This window comes from Portunus trituberculatus, chromosome 15 (genome assembly GCF_017591435.1).
Source record: "Portunus trituberculatus isolate SZX2019 chromosome 15, ASM1759143v1, whole genome shotgun sequence".
Taxonomy (NCBI): Eukaryota; Metazoa; Arthropoda; class Malacostraca; order Decapoda; family Portunidae; genus Portunus; species Portunus trituberculatus.
In genome coordinates, this window is record NC_059269.1 from 3,184,714 (window position 1) to 3,207,567 (window position 22,854).

At 37.0% G+C, this 22,854-nt stretch overlaps 1 protein-coding gene across 4 annotated transcripts in view; it reads left to right on the forward strand.

Moving 5' to 3' along the window:
• Positions 1-22,423, forward strand: part of LOC123503997 (LIM and SH3 domain protein 1-like) — a 140,543-nt gene extending 118,120 nt beyond the window's left edge. For all 4 annotated transcript variants that reach the window (XM_045254194.1, XM_045254196.1, XM_045254198.1 and 1 more), the window contains 3 exons: positions 9,864-9,994; positions 13,231-13,344; positions 20,555-22,423. In XM_045254194.1, coding sequence (XP_045110129.1) covers positions 9,864-9,994; positions 13,231-13,344; positions 20,555-20,731 — 422 coding nt within the window. In that variant the 3' untranslated portion in view covers positions 20,732-22,423. The remainder of the gene's footprint in view (positions 1-9,863; positions 9,995-13,230; positions 13,345-20,554) is intronic.
• The last annotated feature ends 431 nt before the right edge of the window (positions 22,424-22,854 follow it).

Consider the following 22,854-nt stretch of genomic DNA (forward strand, 5'->3'; position numbering starts at 1 on the left):
CAATGACTCATAGAACATCATAAAAGTAGTGGTACAACGGTGGCCCAATATGCTGCCAAATGTATATATAATTTTTTTTTTAACCCATGTGGTATGTTGGGGACCAGCCCAGAACGCATCCCCCCCTATTTCCATTATTTCCTATGGGAAAATTATGTCCGCGTTAATGAATTTTTGCTCTACGAACAGCTTTGACACCCCCTGTCCTGTTCCTTAAGCGGAGTATTATGGTACTTGAACGTCTAAATAGTCAAACACAAAAGTTGGACTTAATACTCAAAAAAATACCTATTAGTCGAACATCCATCCAAGTGGCTGTAAACAAAAAAGGCCTCATCCTCTCCGCCGCCCAATGCGCCCCACTGGTCCACTGCAGTCAGTTTATCCTTTGCTGCCGTAAGAATAACAAAGTCCTGCGCCTTCTCTCTGGAGGTTTTTTTATTTATTTATTTTTTTTTTTTTTTTTTTTTTTTAGTTTACAGTGGCACCGGAGAGGCAATTCAAGTGACCTGTGGCAGTGGAAGAAAAGAAAAATTGTTGATTGGATAAACTGTGGTGCAGTGGAACCATGCGTGCTTTGGGATCCGCGGGGTCTCCAAGCACACGGGTTCGAATCCTGTCTGCGGTCCGAGTGTAGGCTGGGCTTCTTCACTCGGGGCAACGGTTTCCTAGCGGGTGGGCTTGGAGATAGGAGATACCTAAAAGTATCCCCTTTAGCCCATAAATTCCCGTGAAAAGCCCACATAGTAAAAAAAAACAAAAAAAAAACAAAGGCAGATGGCTGGTGATTCTTTGTCAGAGGGCATAATTTGTGCGAAGGCTAGGCTGTTGCATCGTGATCATATTTCTGATATTACATCTGACTCCAATGATGATTTTAAAGCAACAAAAGGGTGGTTTGTGAATTTCAAGAAAAGAACTGGAATTCATTGTTGTGACGCATGGCGAGCCCACAAGTGCTGACAGAGTTGCTGCTGAGTAATTTGTGCCTGAATTTAAGAAATTTGTGGATAAGGAGCGCTTAAGCCCACAACAGATCTGTAATTGTGATGAAATTGGCCTGTTTTGGAAAAAAAATAACTACCAAACATGATCTATATAACAAAGGAAGAGAAGTGTTTGCCAGGACACAAGCCGATGAAAGACGGGCCAACCCTGCTTCTGTGCATCAATGCTAGTGGCGACTGCAAAATTAAACCGCTGCTTTTTTCTAAATTTGGGTTTGGCAATGGCAGGAACGAATTACCTGATTTTTAGGTATCAATAGTCAAACTTTTGAATACTCGAACAGCCATTTGGAACTAATTAAGTTTGAGTATTGAGTCGCCACTGTATATATATATATATATATATATATATATATATATATATATATATATATATATATATATATATATATATATATATATATATATATATATATATATATATATATATATATATATATATATATATATATATTTACAGTGAAGACTCAATACTCGAATGTCTTAGTAGTCAAATTTTTCAATACTCAAACACAAAAATTCAATTGAATACTTGAAAAAATACCTGATAGTCAAACATCCACACACGTGATTGTAACGAAAGGCTCCCTGACCTCTCCCTTCCCCCTCCACTAGTTATGCTGCTGCAGAATAACATTCTCGTGCATTCTGTCTGTAGTTCTTCATTTATAAACTTACATTACACCAAAGGCTTATTACTGGTGAAAATATCTGGTAATCGAATAGCCGCACACATGATTGTAAACAAAGCTCTAGCTCTCCTCTACCATCATTGTCCCGTTCTGATACCATATTACCGTTAAAAATATTGCCGGTATTCCATTGTGCCAGATACCAGTGTGCATCACTAGTCCTGCCGCAGTCTTGAGAAAAACCACATTTTTATGCGTTTTGTTGGTAGTTTTTCATTTAGTAACTTACAATGGTGGTGAAAATAAGGAATAGTAGTGAAAGTGCAAGTGTTAGTGAGCCACAGCCCTCCACTTGTAGGATCATAGGAATCACACCAGACATTTTTGTGGATGGTGACTTGTCCTCTGATGACTTCCCTCCACCTCCCCACCTTTCTCCACTCCTCTTCAACACCATCCATCACCAGCCTTCACTTACAGTATGTACAAATCAAAATTATATAAAAAAAGAGTACTTTGAAATTTTTATAAACGAGGTTTTGCTAAGATTAGAACGAATTACAGGCAACCCCCGTTTAACGAAGGTTCACACAACAAAATTTTGCTACAACGAAGGTTTCATTTTACTACCATCTGCTTGTTTAACGAACACCAAACTCGCTTTAACGAAGTTTTATCCAGGTAATTTTTTCCAAGTTTGAAAGCCCTGCCGTATCATGCAAGCCGACAAGCTTTTGAATACACCAGGAGCCGCAAATACTAAGGCCTGCCTCAGGAGAAATCCTGGGACACCTGTAGAATCAAGATCAAGATCAAGATCAAGCCTCTTGTGGACAACACACGCACCACTCTCTCCCATAAACAGCGTCAGCAGCAGCTCGTCTTCACTCGCTCAACTTACCACCAAAACGCCCTGCAATGTGGCCTAGCGTTCCTAAGACCAGGAAATCTCTTACTCTCAAAGTGAAGCTGGATATTATTCACAGACACAAGAGAGACAAGAAAACTATAGCATTGCTGGCCACCATCTTGACTCCATATACTGTCTCTACTATTTTCAAGTCAGCAGACTCTATTAAGAAGACTGGTGAGACTGTATCTTCCTTGCAAGCTAAAAGAACCACCTGAACTCGTGACTCTACAATGAATAAAATGGAAAGCCTTGTGGAAATGTGGTACATAAATTTTGTATGTGGTACAATGATGCGCCCTTTGTTTACATTCCACAGGTTGCCGGTTAGTGTCTTTCCGCCCCTGGAAGCAGGGGCGGATTTAGAAATTTTGGGGCCCTAGGTAAGGGTAGACATGGGTGCTGCCCCATACCTTTTATTCTAGGGATGCACTGATTGTGAATTCTGGGTCAGTACCGATGTTTAAATTAACTATTTCTTTTCCCTTCTTTTCTCTTCTCGTCTTCGCCTCTCCACTTCTGGTTGACGCCGTCATCTTCTTTTACTTCTATGGTTTGGCCAGACTAGACACTTCCGCCTCACACCGCTACCTGTCTTCCTGAATCCTTTGTTTCAGTTCAAGCAGAGATGGACTAATCCAATATAGTGGGGACTGATGGGGGGCCCCATTTTTTTTATACATCTATAGGGGGCCCTAAGACACACTAATAGGATAATCATTCTGCTGGCATTTTAACAAATGGATTTTAATAAAAAAAAACATGAATAATGTGTGCAAATAATAAAACCTCTATTAACCATAAGTGTATGAAGAGTTTCATGGTCCCCCCAGAAACTCGGGTCCCTAGGCATCTGCCTAGTGTTGCCTAATGGTAAGTCCACCATTGCCTGGAGGACCTAGTGAAAGACCTGATAGCTAGGCTAAAAACTGTGGAAAAGGACAATGAGATCATGAAGGCAGACACTGAAATGTTGGAAAAAACTATTATGACCTGAAGAACAAAGTTTGTGCTAGTGAAAAGAAAAATGGAAGATAATGAAGATCTAGTGAGGAAAATAAATGAAAAGCAAAATCGTTGGAAGACGGACTAGGATCAGCAGAAAGTTAGTTTTAAAAAGATTATAGAAGAATCAGTTAAGGAAAGGGAACGGGTGGTTGCCAAAACAGTAGTAAAGGTAATTAAGCAAAAGGAAAATTTGGTTAGGGATACTGTGGAGATGAAAAAGTGCATTGTTACCTTTGGATTAAAGGAAGAAGTTATGCGAATTAGACATGAAAGGGAAGGATATAAGAAAAAGGAAATTAGAGAGAAACTAGAGAGAATACAGAGGGCAGCAACAAACATTCCCTTGAGTTTAAGTGAACGGTCATATGAAGAAAGGCTACAAATAGTAGGTGTTACAACTTTAGAACAGAGAAAGGAAAGAGGGGATCTAATAGCAATGTTCAGAGTGATGAATGGACTGGAAAAATTAAATAAGACTTACTAGTCTGGGACAACAGTGACACAAGAGGACATAGAAAGAAATTAAGAAAGGACAACTGCAGGAGAGATATCAAGAAGTTCAGTTTTCCACAAAGATGTGTAGAGGTGTGGAATGGTTAGGTAAGAGTCATTGTAGCAAGAACAATCAGTAAGTTCAAAGAAATGTTGGATTTTCATAGATATGGAGACAGGACAGCACAAGCATAGATCTTTTCCTGTATGTTACAACTAGGTAAATACAAGTAGCATACCAGCACAGTTGTTAGCACATCTGACTCACAACCAGCATGGAGGTGCAGGTTCAAATCCTTGGTCATGTCAGAATTTGTTGGGTAGACTTCTACTGAAGTATTGCTCTTGTTCAATCTAGTAGTGATTAGGTAGTCAATAAAGTGGTGAGCATGGGATTGGGCAGACATCCACATATAGGTTCGATTTCCCACCACGTACCCCGTTGAAGCTTTGCCATTTGTTGAGTGGTTCAAAGTTACCTATATGTCACCATGATACCAGGTTCTAGGTGGTTACACCAAAGATGTGCTTGGGTGGTGATATGGGCGCTAATAAGGGTACCACTATAAATAGAATTGCCTGTGCCACTAATAGCTGCAATCTTAACAGCGTTACCAATACTCTTCAAGTTATCTACAGGCGCTGTAAGCCAGGACATTTAAAAAAAAAGAAGTCAGAAGTTATGACCCACTGCTAAGTAGGAGAAATAATCTCTGAACAGAAATACACACAGAGTGGCCTTACATCCTGAGTGTAGTCCACTAGGTGTATCTGGTGCCATCTGACAGCCACAGTATCAAGTTGTGAGATTCCACCATGGGATTGGGTATGATTAGGATGTAGTATGTATGATGGTACATAAGTGTACCATGTAACATGTAATATTTCAGCTGTAGGGCTGCCATTCAAATAAACAAAAATTATTATAATTATTTACACACACACACACACACACACACACACACACACACACACACACACACACACACACACACACACACACACACGGCCCGGTAGCTCAGTGGTTAGAGCGCTGGCTTCACAAGCCAGATGACCAGGGTTCGATTCCCCGGCCGGGTGGAGATATTTGGGTGTGTCTCCTTTCACATGTAGCCCCTGTTCACCTAGCAGTGAGTAGGTACGGGATGTAAATCGAGGAGTTGTGACCTTGTTGTCCCGGTGTGTGGTGTGTGCCTGGTCTCAGGCCTATCCGAAGATCGGAAACAATGAGCTCTGAGCTCGTTCCGTAGGGTAACGTCTGGCTGTCTCGTCAGAGACTGCAGCAGATCAAACAGTGAAAAAATTACACACACACACACGCACACACACACACACACACACACACACACACACACACACACACACACACACACACACACACACACACACACACACACACACACACACACACACACACACACGGGACATCGTCGATGGCGGAGGTGGTCGCTGAGCTCCAGAGCAATCATCTATAATTCTACAGTTACCTAAGAGTAACCAAGGTGGGAAAGGAGCTGGTAATGTTTGTCCCGTCTCCATATAGTCATGTTAACTGTTGATTAGCAAAATAATGTCCAGTGAAGGTAAATATAAACTGTAGCCTGCGTTTGAGCCATCAGCTGGTTTGTTTACGTCTGCGCAACATGGCGGCCGTGAACTCGAAAGAGGAATCAGACTTCACAGGGTTTCAAGGAATAATGGAGAAGAGCACTTATGTGAAGAAAATTCTGGAGTTAGAAGGTAAAATTGAAAAACTGTTTGAAAAGTATGAGGGCCTGGAAACGAGTTATGACAATGTAAAGAGACTGTGCCGATATGAAGAAGGAAAATGCAGCACTGAAAGAGGAAGTTAAGCTAATTAAAGTGAATTGCGAAAAATGTGGAGAATCTCTAGGAAAAGTGATGGAGAAGCAGGCTGAATGGAAAAAAGTCAGGAAGTGGAAAGAAAGGAGGTAAATTACAAAGTTGCAAGTCTGGAAAAGGAAATCAAAGAGTCAGGGAGAAAACTTTGGGCCTTGCTGAAATTATAGATCAACAGATCATAGAAGAGAAGATAGCTGAGAAAGTGGTGAAGGTTATTAAGTCAAATGAGACATTGGTGAGGGAAACTGTAGACAAAAAGAGATGTGTGGTGATATTTGGTGTGGAGGAGGATAAGACACCGAGTAAAATGGAGAGAGAAAAACATAAAAAGGTGATAAATAATATCATTAATGTGGTGCAAGAGGAGGAAAAGACCTAGTACAAGAAATAGAGGACTTCCATAGAATTGGAAAGTTCACAAGAGAAGGTATGAGGCCAATAAGAATCAAACTTAAGTCACAAAAGGATGTAGATGAATTGGTGGAGAAGTCATGGAGGCTAGCCCAGCAGGAAACAACAAGGAAGATTTGGTTGAGAAGAGATCTCGGTGAAAAGGAAAGAGAAATGTTAAATGAGTTGAGAAAGGAGGCTTTGAAAAAAATGAAGAGAGGACAGAAGAAGAGAAGAAAGAGTTTTTCTGGAGAATCTTGGATATGAGACTGAGGAAGTGGTTCATAACCCAGAAAAGTACAGCAAGAAAGGACTAAAGAAACTTACATATGAGCGAAATGTAATGTATTCCAACATAAATGGAGTGATATCGGGGATTTTAGAACTCAACGATTACTTGAGGGACAAGAACCCAGATATTGTGGGTCTTACTGAAACAAAACTGAGAGAGGGAGAAGACCTGATGAAGGTTGGAGAAGGAAATATAACGTTTGGAAAAGAAATAGAGTAGGTAAGATGGGAGGAGGAGTGATGTTGCTGGTTAAAAAAGATATAAAGGTGGATCAAGTGAAAAAAGGTATGGGAAAGGCAGAAGTGCTAAAGATCAGAGCAGAAACTAATGAAGGAAAAAAGAGGCACTACATAGTGGTGTACGTACCACCTAAGACAAATGCATGGTCAGTACAGGAATATGAAGAAATGATAAGTGATACAGGAACATGTCTGGAAGAAATGTTGGGTGGCTGTGAACGAACTATAATGATGGGAGATTTTAATTGTAAAGAGGTGTGTTGGGAGGACTGGTCAATGGAAGGATCAGAGACAACATGGGGAAATACACTATTGACACTGGCAATGGAAAATGTGTTAACTCAGTGGGTCAAAGAAGATACTAGGTTTGGAGGAGAGGGAGCATCGTCAAGACTGGACTTGGTCTTTAGTACAGAGCCAATGGTCATTGAGGAGATGAGGGTGGAGTGCCCTTTAGCAAAGAGTGATCATGCAGTTTTGGAGTTCAAGGTGATAGACGAAGAGAAATCTAGAAGAAATGAAGAATATAAAGTGGGAAGATGGAATTATGCCAAGACAGATTTTGGAAACCTAAAGAAATTCTTTCAAGAGACAAATTGGATGAAATTCAAGAGTGCTAAGGAGCAAATGAAAAGTGGAAGGAATTTATAAAAATATACAAAGAAGGTGAGAAAAATTTGTACCAATAAGACAACATAGAGAAGTTGGAAAGCAGGACTGGTTTAACGATAGATGTGAAAAGGCTAGAACAAGAAAAGAGGATGCATGGAAGAGGTGGAGAAGGAAAAGACGGATTAAGCAGTGGGAAAGTTACAAAAGAGCAAGAAATGAATATGTGTTGATTAGAAGAGAAGAAAGAAAGAAACAAGAAAAGGATATAATTGATAAATGTAAAGACCAACCAAGGCTTTTTACAGACATGTGAACAACAACATCAAAAATAGAGAAAGTATTGAAAGTTTAGAAGTAAATGGAGTATACAGTGAAGATCCCAGGGAAATGGCAGAGGCTATGAATGGATGCTTTCGGAAGGTATTCACAAAGGAGACTGCTTTTGACAAACCACTGGTAATGGAACAGAAAGGGATTATGAAGGAGTTTCAAGTAACTGTGGAGGAGATCAAGAACATGATGGGGAGTTTAGAAGTGAGAAAAGCTGTGGGACCTGATGGGGTATCAGGATGGATTTTAAGAGAATGCAGGGAGCAATTGGCAGAAAAAGTTTGTGAAGTAATTGATGCCTCATTAAGGGAAGGTGTAGTGCCCCAAGACTGGAAAAGAGCTAACATTGTCCCAATCTATAAATCAGGTAACAAGAGAGACCCATTGAACTATAGACCAGTGTCACTTACAAGTGTGGTAGCTAAGATGTGTGAGAGGGTGGTGAAGAATAGATGGACAGACTTCTTGGAGAAAAATGACATACTTTGTGAGTGTCAATTTGGTTTTAGGAAAGGGCGTTCATGCACGACAAACCTGATATGTTACTATTCGAGGGTGATAGATGTAATACAGGAAAGAGATGGTTGGGCTGATGGAATATATCTGGATTTAAAAAAGGCCTTTGATAAGGTACCACACCAGAGACTGATCTGGAAACTTGAAATGGTAGGAGGAGTGCATGGCAGTTTACTAAAATGGATGGAAGACTTTTGGTAGGAAGAGAAATGAGAACAATAATTAAGGACAGACCATCAGAATGGGGATTGGTGGAGAGTGGAGTTCCACAGGGATCAGTGTTGGCACCAGTAATGTTCGCAGTCTACATAAATGACATGGTGGATGGGGTGTCCAGTTATGTGAGCCTATTTGCAGACGATGCAAAATTGTTAAGAAAAGTGAGATGTGACAAAGATTGCGAACTACTCCAGGAAGACTTGGACAGAATATGGAAATGGAGCTGTACATGGCAAATGGAGTTCAACACGACAAAATGCAAGAAAATAGAGTTTGGCAAGAGTGAAAGAAGAATCAGGAGTATGTACAAGATAGGAAATGAAGACATAAAACCAGTCATGAAGAAAAAGACCTTGGGGTGACAATTACCAATGACCTATCGCCAGAGAGACATATAAACAAAATAATTGGAGAAGTATTGAACTTATTGAGGAACATAAGAGTGGCGTTCGTATATCTAGATGAAGAAATGATGAAGAAAATAATTACTGCAATGATAAGACCGAGGCTTGAATATGCAACAATACAGTGGGCTCGAACTTAAAGAAACACATAAGGAAACTAGAGAAAGTACAGAGGGCTGCAACGAAAATGGTGCCTGACTTAAGAGATTTGACTTATGAAGACAGACTGAAAAGAATGCAACTTCCAACCCTGGAAAACAGAAGAGAAAGGGAGACCTGATAGCAATATACAGAGTGATGATTGGCATGGAAAAATGGATAGGGAAGATCTGTGTATGTGGAATGGAAGAATGTCGAGAGGGCATGGGAAAAAACTAAAATGGCCACTTATAGGAGAGATGTGAAAAATATAGCTTCCCTCATAGAAGGGTGGAAGCACGTGGAAGTGGTCACGCAAGGAATATTCATGATTTTAAGAAAAAGCTGGACATTAATAGATATGGAGACGGGACAACACGAGCATAGCTCTTTTCCGTATGTTACAATTAGGTAAATACAATTAGGTAAATACACACACACACACACACACACACACACACACACACACACACACACAACTAGGTAAATACAACACACACACAGAGATATAGAGACAGGACACTATGAGCCCGCTGTACAATACCTAGGTAAATGCACACACACACACACACACACACACACACACACACACACACACACACACACACACACACACACACACACACACACACATAAAATGTTTTTATATGGATAAGTCACTAGGAGAAAGAGGTTGAGTGTTGATTATTAAGATATGAAGATATGAGGATGAATATTAGTGGTGTGATATAGAAATAGTGTGCATTGTTTAATTTTTATTTTTAATTGACTTTTCTTAGCCACTGTGTAACTACAAAACATGTTCCAACAGTGCATCAACAACCCACTCGCCGTGTGGGCAGTATAGCAGACTATGACCCTGTAAATGAGCAGTATGGATCCATTACTCAACATAATGCCAACCCAGCTGGTGGAGGCTACAGACAAGAGACTACATACCAGGTAAAAAAATTTTCTAAATATTTTTTTTGTTTTTCCCTAAAAATATTGTATTTTTTGTTACTACAATTCAGATGTTAGAGCTATCAGATGCTGTTGAGATCTCCAGACAAAAATATGAATATTTGAATAATTTATTCATGGTTAGATTACAATGTTAAAATAAGGTTAACTTTTTTTTCTGCTCTGTAGCCAAGCCATTATAAAAGTACAATCATTCCTCATTATCCTTTGGAAAAGAAGAATCCATGGAAATTTAGTGTCTCCTCAAAGAACACCTCTGAGTCCTCAAAATTATCTTTAAAGTAAAAAGAACTGCTTTTCTTTACTTCATTAAACATTTTATTTGGAAAAAAAAAGGGTGATGCCTTTCTGCACCTTCTCTGTTATCAGAAGTGATCTGAATTTGTGGTTAGCAGCAACCACATATAAAAGTGAAACCATGGAAATAACTATGGTTAATGAAGGATGACTGTATAACGCTTTTTAGCCAAGAAAAAGTCTTAAGAAATGCTGAAAAACAGATTAAGCATCAAAAATTTTTTTTTAATATATATTAGTAAAAAGAATGTCTTAATTATTTACCAGTACATAATCATATCACATTGGGCCGCTGTGGTACAGTGAGACTACAAACTGCAAACATGTAAACTGGGAAGAAATGGATGTAAACTCACACTGGACGATGGGGGGGAAGTGTTACAACTAGCAATGGTAAACACATTGGACCAGTGGGTGAAGGACTATACATGGTATAGAGAAGACCCATCTATGTTGAATTTGATATTCAAGAAATGTCAAATGTCAATAGGAAAAAGTGATCATGTGGTTCTAGAAATTGAATTTGAGGATCAGGAAATTTTGAAATGTACTAAGGGACAATAAAAAAAGATTGAATCATGCCAAGACAAATTTTGAAGGATTAAAAAATTACTTTGGTAGTATTGATTGGAAGGAAACCATGCAAAGCAAGACAGTCCAAGAGAAATGTGAAATATTCGAAGACAAGTACAAAGAAGAGGTAAAGAGATATGTTCCTATATACAGAGTAAAAGAGAGCTAACACAAGTGGTATAATGCTACATATGCAAAAGCTAGGAAGTGTAAGGATGCAGCTTGGAAAAAATTAAGAAGGCAGCAAAATTAAGACGGTAGGAAGCAGTTAAAGAGACATGGAATTAATACATTAGAATAAGAAGGGAGGAGGAGAGAAGTTTTGAAAGGGATATGATGAAGAGGTATTAAGAGGAACCCAAGCTTTTTTTATAAGTATATAAATGGAAAGACAATGAACCAAGAAACCATCACTAAGTTAATTAAGGGAAATGTGATATATGAAAGAACGGAAAAAATTTATGAACTTATGATTAGAGCTTTAAATCAGTATCTAATGAAGAGGGAGAATTCATAAGACCAAATGACCAAGTGACGCAGGAAGGATTCAGTAGCGTTGATGTGCATTAAGAGCAAATTAACAAATTACTAGAAAAGGTGGATTTAAGAAAAGTAATGAAGCCAGATGGAGTGTCAGGATGAACAGTGAGAGAATGTACTGATCAACTGATTGAACTCATTTGGGATGTGATCAACAGTTCTTTAATGGAAGGGAAAGTACTAAGGGAATAGAAAAGAGCAAATATAGTCCCAACATACAAGGAGGAAAAAAAGACCAAGTCCCCAAGTTATAAACCAGTGTCACTGACTAGTGTCGTGGGGAACATCTGTGAAATTGTAACTAAAGAAAAATGGTTAGAATATCTGGAGGGAAATTAAATAATAAATAACTCACAATTTGGATTTAGAAAATGAAGATCATGTATAAGAAATTTACTAATCTTTTATATAATAAGAGTAATAGATGAGGTGCAAAGGAAAGATGGATGGGTTGACACAGTGTATTTAGATATTAAAAAGGCTTTCGACAGAGTACTACATAGAAGACTCCTATGGAAAATAGAACACATTGGAGGAATACAGGGAAGCATCTTAAACTAGAGGATAGACTACTTTACATAAAGGGAAATGAGGACCATGATAAGAGCATCAAGTTGGAGCACAGTTACTTATGGCGTACTACAGTGTTTAGTGCTGGCACCTATTATGTTCAAAGTATATACAGGTTTGCCTTGTTTTACAAATAGGTTATGTTCCTGAAAACCAGATCAAATAATGAATTATCAAATAGAGAACTTAAGGTTCAATAGGATTTAATTTAATGGGGAGAATAACCTAGGCTTAGCTTGAATTGAGAGATAGAAAACACTTTTCTGCACCACCCAAATAGGTAATGTTATAGGCTTATTATTTTTCTTTATACAGTGGTTTCCTCTATAGGTCTATATTCAGTGGTAAGAGGAGAAAAATGAGCTTTAGTTAAGTTAGCAGGTGCCACTTAGCAGCAAGTCTGGTTATCAATCCACAGCCTTAAGAGTCTCTCCATTGGCTTCCTTTTCCTCATTAGTGTCTTTGCCATTAATGTAGAAGCTGTCTCACATGCTTTCTTCACACTTGCTGCTTGTTTGATGATAGTGAAGACAACAGCGTACTGGGGCAACTGCTGGGTTCTGGCAATGAAGTTGGCATTATTAGCCCTGTAGTCTCTGACTCACACAGTCACTGCCAATGCCATATGCCAAGTACATGTTTGCATCTCACAAGTCCTGTACAGCAGGATTGGTGTGTAGCCTGCTTGGAAAGATCAAAGTTTTTAAATGCAAAATATTGGGATCTAATAATGATATAAATGCATGTGAGAGTCTTCAAACATCAGGTGAAATCCTTCACTTCATATTCAGAGTGTGAATCTGCTCATTTATCTTCCCCCCCCCCCCCATTTTAATGTCTGCCAAAACTGGGTGCGTCTTATGAACCTGTGTGTCTTATGAACCATCAAATACGGCAATTTAAAAAAGAATATGAAGTTACATTACAATGCTACCATTTCATTTTTCATGGAAAATATGTGCAATACACAGTATAATTATTCAACATCAAATAAACAAACCATAATAAGTTTGCACTCTGCCTGCTTGACTGACAAATACTGGTATAGTAATTGTCCCATCATTCTGTTATGTGAAAGACATTGTTATATATACACTCACTTCAGAAGATGTTTTTATGAATAAAAAAAAATGTTTTCTGTATGTTTGTATTGCAATGTTTCACACAAAGACATTTGTAACATGTATATTTCATATATGAGTATTACTGTATTAAAGTTTCTTATTTCCTGTAAGGTGCAACGGACTAACTTGTATGGAGACCAGAACATGGGTCAGCAGCCTCCACCGTCCCAGATGAATTCCAACGCCACTCATCACAAAGTCACAGCACCACCCACGCAGCTCGGGGTGAGTAATGCTGCTGCTTTAAGGATGAAATTTAAAATATGTAACTCAGGTGAAGCAAGAAGTTATTTTGAATATTCTTAACACAGAAACATGATAAAATTCTTTTAGGATTTAAAAAGTGCATATATGAATTGGGGTGTTTATTATGGTCTGAAAAAAATTGCCAGATTTTTGCACAAAATGAGGTCAGCTGGAAAAACAAATCTTATGTCTTATGTTTTATCAAACCAACCAATAAATACATTAGAAACATTGTAGCTTCCATCAAGCAGAAAGCAAGAATATGGCAAAACAAGCTGAATATTATGCACATCGTGTCAGATTTTGGATATCTCACCTTGGGACATATACTATTTTTCCCCATTTAGGTTTTACAGTTAACATACTCGTATAAAAATTCTGGTATATATCAAAGAGACAACCATGTTTTGATGCTAAATCTTAGTTGGACAGTGATGAAGGTTGTCTGTTGACATCGTGTCTCCCAACATCTTCCCTGAGATGCCACTTGTTTGTTTTGATTGTGTGTCTCCCTGATTTGCCATTTTCCTCTGAAAATACAACCCATTCTTTCACACCTTGGTTCTTTCCTGATATTTTCATGTAATCAATCACAACACGTATAGACTGGTGTTTTACAGCAGCATTACAAACTCATTTCTCGCACCTCAGATGTGTTGGGTGTTTTGGAGAAATTGGTGTTTGATATCAACCAGTCTTTTCATCTCTGCATTTTTTTTTTTTTTTTTATGTAAGAGAGGAAACTGGCTGAGGGCAACAAAAAGTTTAAAGAAAAGGCCCACTTAATTGCCAGTCACTCTGCAGGTCAAAGAGTCAGCCAGAAGAAAGGAACAAATGTCTTGAAACCTCCTTCTTAAAAGAAGCATGGTTTCAGCCATTACAATATCCTGTCAACATAAATGACTTGCCTAACACTTGAGAATTTACCAGATAAAATATTAGTTCCTCTAGAAACCAAAAGAAAATATTTCAATATAAATATGTTGCAGATTATAAATAAATGTGAAAATGCTGAAAGCCAAGCCTAGTTGCAAGTATTTTGTTTATAATAGCTGGAAAGTATAATGTACTTCACCCGATATCTTGTGGATACTGTTGGCATAAACACTTATTATCGATGTTTTGTAACATTTAAGTGCAATGCATCAAGAAATTATTTGAGAATGACAGTTTTCCTGAGAACTGTGGGAGCATTGACTCCACCCTACATTAAAAAAGCCAGTAATCACTAGGAACTCAGCCCATAGCAAACATCCCAATTGGAAAGTGTGGTAAGTTACTGAAAATGTAGAGTTAGGAATATGAGAAATTATGTAGAAGTATCTATGACAGTTAGGAAATTGAAGGAACCTAACATTGAGAATGATTTGAGGGAGGAATGGTAACAAAGAAAGAAGGGTTATAGGAAAGACTTTGGGGACAACTGATTGTGTTGGTCATCAGTGTCATGCCACCATTGATGGTTAGTGGACTTTTCTTATATATGCAATTTTTTTTTATTCTTCCCTACAGTTGTCATATATATTCATCCACTCCCCCCACTTTTTTTGTTATAAATTCAATCATCAATTGAACAGTATTTTAGAATTTATGTATTGAAATTTATCACTGATCTGCGTGTGTCTGTGTCTCTCTTCTCTTAATGTCTTAATGTGTGTGTGTGTGTGTGTGTGTGTGTGTGTGTGTGTGTGTGTGTGTGTGTGTATGTGTGTATTTACCTAGTTGTATTTACCTAGTTGTAGTTTTACAGGGCCTGGGCTTTATGCTCGTGTGGCCCCGTCTCCATATCTACACTTATCCAGTCTTACTTTAAAAGTATGCACACTCGTTGCAGACACTACTTCTTTATTTAAACTGTTCCACGTCTCAATACATCTCTTTGGGAAACTATATTTTTTAATATCTCTCAGACATATTTCTTTTCTCAGCTTTTTACTATGCGATCTTGTGCTTTGGATAGTCTCTCCTCATATGTCATCCCTTCAAATTCTGGAACCATTCTTGTAGCTATTTTTTGTAGCCTCTCCAATTTCCTTATGTGTTTCTTTTTATGAGGGGTCCACACTACTCCTGCATATTCCAATCTGGGTCTTATTATAGTACTTATCAATTTCTTCATCATTTCTTTGTCCATGTAGTGAAATGCTACTCCAATATTCCTTAGCAAATTATATGTTTCTCTAAAAATTCTATCAATATGGCTTACTGGTTGATTGTTTTCTTCCATTGTCACTCCTAAGTCCTTTTCCTTTTTAACTTTCTCCAGTTCTACTCCATCTCCCATCTTATAGATTCCCACAGGTCATCTTTCACTCTTTCCCATTTCCATGACATGGCTTTTGTTCACATTGAATTCCATTTCCCACTTCTTACTCCATTCCCAGATCTTATTTAGGTTTTCTTGCAGTATTTCACAATCTTTCTTTTCTTTTGCTTTATAACTCTGCACAGTTTCATATCATCTGCAAACAGATTTATGTAGCTGTTCACTCCTTCTGGCATGTCGTTAATATAAATGAGGAAAAGTATTGGTGCCAATACTGACCCCTGTGGCCACTCCGCTTTCTACTGCTCTCCGCTTGGACTTCACATCTTTTACTACCGTCCTTATTTCTCTCCCTCAAATAATTTTCTGTCCATCTCAATGTGTTTCCTTTTAAGCCACCCTTCTCCTCTAACTTCCATAGTAATCTTGCATGTGGCACTTTGTCAAATGCCTTTTTTAAATCCAAATAAATACAGTCAACCCATCCCTCTCTCTTGTACTCTATCAACTATTCTAGAATAGAAACCCAATAAATTAGTTACAAAAGACCGTCTTTTTCTAAAACCAAATTGGCTATCTGATATTAATTTGTTGTCTTCAAGGAATTCGATCCATTGTTTCTTTATTATTCTTTCACACATCTTGCATATTACACTAGTTAGTGATACCGGTCCATAATTTAAAGGTTCTTCCTTCCTTCCGCTCTTATATATGGGAACCACCTCAGCTCTTTTCCATTCTACTGGTACTGTTCCATTTTCTATTGAGCATTTTATGATGTATATAGGACTTGCTAGTTCTTCCCTACATTCTTTCAGTATTCTGCCTGAGACTTCATCTGGTCCCATTGCCTTCTCTTCATCCAGTTCCTTCATTAACTCTTTTATTTCAAGCTTGGTTACTTTAATCTCTTTCATATAGATTGTCTCTCTATTACTCTGTGGCCTCTCAAATTTGGATTCCTTAGTAAAGACCTCCTGGAATTTTTTATTTAATAGTTCTGCCATACTTTTTGGGTCTTCCACCATCCCATTCTCTCCTTTGAACCTTTCTATTGTTTCTCTTTGCCTTATTTTTCTATTTATGAATCTGTAGAACAATTTTGGTTGCTCCTTACATTTTTTGACAATGTCTTTTTTGAAGTTCTTTTCCTCTTCCTTCCTCACCTTAACATATTCATTTCTCGCTGCTTTGAAGTTTTCCTTATTTGCTGGATTTCTATTTCTCCACCTTTTCCATGCTCCTTCTCTTTTCTCCTTTGCCCTAGCACACCTTGCATTAAACCAATCTTTCTTTCCTTTTTCTTTAGGTCTATATTTCAGGACATATTCCCTGACTCCTGTTTTGTATATTTCCAAAAATAAGTTATATTTGTCTTGCATTGTCTGAGTTTTTCATCTCCTCCCAGTCTACGTTTTTAAAATAGTTCTTGAGATTCTCAATATCAGCCTTTCTGTAATTTAATCGGTCTCCTTTGTATGAATCGTCTCTATCTTCCTTTCCCTCTTCTATACCTATTTCTAATATTGCATGGTCACTCTTTCCCAATGGGCACTTATATCTTATATCATCATTCATTTGTATACCCCTTGTAATAACTAGGCCCAATCTCGCCGGCGCGTCGTTTCCTCTGTTTCTTGTGCATTCCTTTACTCTCTGGTCCATCATATTGTCTATCATTAGGTTCAAGAATCTTTCTCCCCAGGCTTTTTCCCTCATACCACTTTCATAATTTTCCCAGTCCACTTCTTTACAGTTGAAATCTCCTACTAATATCACTTTTCTCCTTTCTTTAACGATTTTCGTTAGACTCCTTATTGTGTCATCTATCATGTCTATATTCTTGATTGGTCCATGAATTTGTTTTTGGTGGCACATATGTTACAATGATTGTTAACTCTTTTTTATTAATATGCATCTTAATATACAATACTTCTGCTTTTCCTTCCCCACATTCCACTGTGTGTGTGTGTGTGTGTGTGTATTTACCTAGTTGTATTGTACAGGGTTTGAGTGGGGCTCATAGTGTCCTGTCTCCATATCTCCATATATCTAATTTTTCCTTAAAGTTATGCACATTATGTGCTGTAACAACTTCATTATCCAAAGTATTCCATTTTACCATTGTTCTGTGTGGAAAACTGTATTTTCAAATATCCTTCACACACTGCCTCATCCTGATCTTTTCATGTCCTCTTGTCCTTCCATATTCTGTCAACAGCACCAAGTCTTCTTTCTCTATCTTTTCAATACCATTTACTATCTTATACATTGTTATTAGGTCCCCACATTTTCTTCTCTCTAGTAAGGTTGGCAGTCCCATTTCCTTAAGTCATTCTTCATATGTGAGGTCCTTTAATTTTGGCACCATCTTTGTAGCAATCTTCTGTATCCTTTCCAATTTTCTTGTATCCTTTTTAGAGCTCAGAGACCATACCACTGCTGCATATTCCAGCCTTGGGCGTATCATGCTTGTGATGATTTTTTTTGTCATCCTGTATGATCACTCCCAGATCTTTATTCTCTTTAGTCTTCATTATTTGTTCCTCTCCCATCAAATAGTTCCATACCTGTCTTCTCTTACTCTTTCCTACTTCCATTATGTGACATTTCTTGGCATTAAACTCCAATTTCCACTTCCTGCTCCACTCATAGATCTTGTTTATATCTTCCTGCAACAGCAGACAGTCCTCAATGGTTTTGATTACTCTAAGTAGCTTTGCATCATCAGCAAATAAATTTATATAAATATTTATCCACATGTGAATGTCGTTTACATAAATCTGAAACATATTGGGAGCTAACACTGACCCTTGTGGCACTCTACTAATTACTTTACCCCAGGTTGAGTATGTATTTCTGATCACAGTTCTCATTTCCCTATCCTTCAAATAATCTCTTGTCCATTCAAACAAGGTACCATGCATTCCTCCTATGTTCTTTAGTTTCCAAAGTAGTCTTTCATGAGGGACTTTATCAAAAGCCTTTTTAATATCCAGGTATATTGTGTCTACCCATCCATCTCTGTCTTCAAGTCCTGCAATAACTCTCGAGTATAAGCTTAATAAGTTTGATACACATGACTGCCCTGTCCTGAACCCAAATTGCCTGTTCAATATGACTTGCTCCTCTTCTAGAAATTTAACCCATTTTTCTTTGATAATTATTTCACACAACTTCCCTACGACACTTGTTAGTGACACTGGTCTGTAGTTTAGTGGTTCAGTTCCCTTTCCTTCTTTAAGGATCAGTATTACGTTGGCTCTCTTCCATTCTAGTGGAACTTTCCCTTCATTTATTGAACTTGTAGTTATTTCCAAAATTGGATCCAATAGTTGCTCTTTACATTCTTTTAACACCCAGCGTGATACACCATCTGGTCCCATTGCTTTTCTGACATCGAACTTATCCAATAATATTCCAATATCCTCTTTTTGTTCTGCGATCTCCTGTAATCCTTGGCATTCCCGTATCCTATTAGGTTCTGTGAAATCATCTTTTGCAGTGAACACTGTTTTGAAGCTCTCATTCATTATTTCACACATTTCCTTCTCTGTTTGGTATGTCTTCCCTTCTTTAATTATTTTTTCAATTGTTTCCTTATTCTTTCTTTTGCTGTTTATAAACTTGTAGAAAAGTTTGGGTTCATCTTTGCTTTTACTCACTACATCTTTCTCAAAGTTTCTTTCTTCCTCTCTCCTTACTCTAATATATTTATTTCTGGCACCTTTGTACTGCCGTTTGTTAGAGTCCTTTCCATGTTTTATGAGTTTCTTCCACGCTTTATCTTTTGCCTTTTTTGCTTGTATGCATGTAGTATTGTATCAAGCATGTATTTTTTTCTTAATTATAAACAGGTACAAATTTTTTTATTCCTTCATTATATTTCTGTAAGAATATGTCATATTTCCCTTGTACTATCTTTCTGTACATAATATTTCTCCACTCAATATCAGCAAAATAGATCCTTAATTTTTCAAAATCCACTCTTGCAAAATTTAATCTCTCTCCTTTATAGTCATATCATCTGTAAATTATCCCATCTTCCTCCTGAATTTGCATCTCTAATGTCACATGATCACTTCTCCCCATTGGACTAAGGTATTGTATGATTGGAGGGGGCTCTGGTGTGTGTGTGTGTGTGTGTGTGTGTGTGTGTGTGTGTGTGTGTGTGTGTGTGTGTGTGTGTGTGTGTGTGTGTGTGTGTATTTATTTATTTATTTACCTAGTTGTAGTTTTACGAGGCCTGGGCTTTATGCTCGTGTGGGCCCATCTCCATATCTACACTTATCCAATTTTTCTTTAAAACTATGCACACTGTTTGCTGACACCACTTCTTCACTCAAACTGTTCCAAGTCTCAACACATCTTTGCGGAAAACTATATTTTTTAACATCTCTCAGACATCTTCCCTTCCTCAGTTTTTTTAATGTGTGATCTTGTGCTTCGAAAGTCATATTCTTCTCTCAGGATCAGTTTCTCATTATCCACTTGGTCCATTCCAAGTGGATAATGAGAAACTGATCCTGAGAGAAGAATATGACATTCAATGCACAAGATCGCATAGTAAAAAGCTGAGGAAGGGAAGATGTCTGAGAGATGTTAAAAAATATAGTTTCCCGCAAAGATGTGTTGAGACGTGGAACAGTTTGAGCATAAAGCCCAGACCCTGTAAAACTACAAATAGGTAAATACAACTAGGTAAATACAGCAAAAAAACTGTAAAAAAATAAACTGGAGAGAGATGAAAGTAATGGATAATGCTGGACAGTGGAGAGAGAAAGTGTGTGTGTGTGTGCATGTGTGTAACCACCTTCATGTTTAGAAACTGACAGTTGTACAAACACACACACACATAAATAAATAGATAATATAAAGTATAATAAAATTATATGACATGTTGTGACTTGTGTATCATTGCAGCGCTGTTACCGAGCCATGTATGACTATGAAGCAGCAGACACTGATGAAGTGAGCTTCAAGGATGGAGATCTCATCATCAACTGCACTGCCATTGATGAAGGCTGGATGACTGGTACTATTCAGAGGACTGGTGTCACTGGAATGCTGCCTGCTAACTATGTTGAACGTGTGAGCTGAATCCATCTTATGCAGAAAAATGAATGAGATGGGGCCTTCCTGAGCTTTAAGGCAGCAATCCCCATATGACCAAAAGATTATAAATCATTCTTTTCATTTGTTTGCCAAAATCTTCTTTGCAGTGTTTCTTATTTAATGATAATTTCATGTATAATCTTCAGCAATAAGCTATTTATTGAACAAACTAAAGAACAGCAGGGTAATGTATCTTATCAATTTCATGACAAATTTGGAATTTTATATATATATATATATATATATATATATATATATATATATATATATATATATATATATATATATATATATATATATATTGTCAATGAGACTCGCCCACCCAGTACACTTATGAATTTTTTTTCCATTCTTTCAGAAATGGAAGCAAATATTATTCTAAGTTGTAAATACCAAATTTCATAGATATCATTTACATGTATACACAAAATATAACACTTTAATGTCCATAATATTACAGTTCTTTAACTATCATAACTACCATTTCTTGCCTTGATCTTCATTACACTGGATTTAGGTTTTGCATCTGCATGTTGCTTAGGAATATCACGAAACCCGTAAAGCATTACTTCTATCTTCCTGTCTGTGTTCATACATGTATTATGTCTACCACTTATGATTTCATTTCCTTTTTATTATGTAATCAAGGAATATAACCTATTTTCATTTTGCATGTCTCTCCTGAAAGGCTTTTATATTTTTTGAGTTGATTTTACTCACATAATAGCTAATAATATTAATATAAGTTGAGGAAGCCAAGATTGGCTAGGAATCAGAACTGTTTGTGATGTGGAACATAAACCAAACATGGGAATAGATGGTGTAAGTATAAGTCCTGAAGCTAAGGTTGGGGCAACAGCCATGTTTCTGTATTCATTTTGTACATATATCATTTGTGTTGTAGAGCCCCATAAGTTCCTTCATGATAAGTGTTTAATATGTATAAAGTCATATTAAATGATAGTTATATGCTTTAAAAACAGTATCTGAATAAAATAAAGGTTGCTCTTTGGAATAAAGGCAGGTTCTGAGATTATGATACTAATAATCTGTGAAATAAATGTTGTAATTGTTATCCACAAAAAAAATTCAATTGAAGACACAATTTTTATGGACTAATCATCTGGTTGTAGACATACCATAAAAATTTAAGAGAAACATTTTTAAATGGGAAAGATTTTCATGATGATTAACAGAAAGTAATCCTAATTGTAATTGTTATAGGAAGTATTGGGAAATTTTATGTAAAACTGATATCATGGAGAATAACAAGATCTTGATTGAGAGGTATTACTTACAAAAGTAAGTTTTTAAAAACTTTTTTTTTTATTATTTTTTTATTTTTTTTATTTTTATTTTTATTTTATTTATTTATTTTTTTGCAAAAATGCATACAGTTTGGCATGCCAATTTAATTCTAGTATGATTTCAGTTTCAAAGCAATAAAAATAATGTAAATTTCCCAGATATCATAAATGTTGGACTATATAGATGCAAGTCCCTTGGCAATACATATTTCATTAGATAGCATACCTTGTACAGTAGTCTATGGGTGAATTATATTCATATAAATCCTAAAAATTTATTGACACATGTGCTTTGTTTCAGGATGACAGGTCAAGAGTAAATATGAAGTTACTTCTTTCTTTTAAGTTACCATTAAAAATGCAAAAAATATTCTTCATTTCTTCATGAATTCCAAAGCTTATATATATATATATATATATATATATATATATATATATATATATATATATATATATATATATATATATATATATATATATATATGCTCACACACAATAACTCTGACATAAGTTGGACCAGTTGAGGGGAGGAAGGCCAATCCGAGTTATTCAAGTAATTTACTTATTTATTTTTTATTTATTTATTTATTTATTTATTTATTTATTTTTTGCTTTTTTGCATACCTTTCACAACTATCAGTTGAAATAGTTACTACATACATGATGTGTGCACACACACACACACACACACACACACACACACACACACACACACACACACACACACTAGAGAAAGTACAGAGGGCTGCAACAAAAATGGTGCCTGACTTAAGAGATTTGACTTATGAAGACAGACTGAAC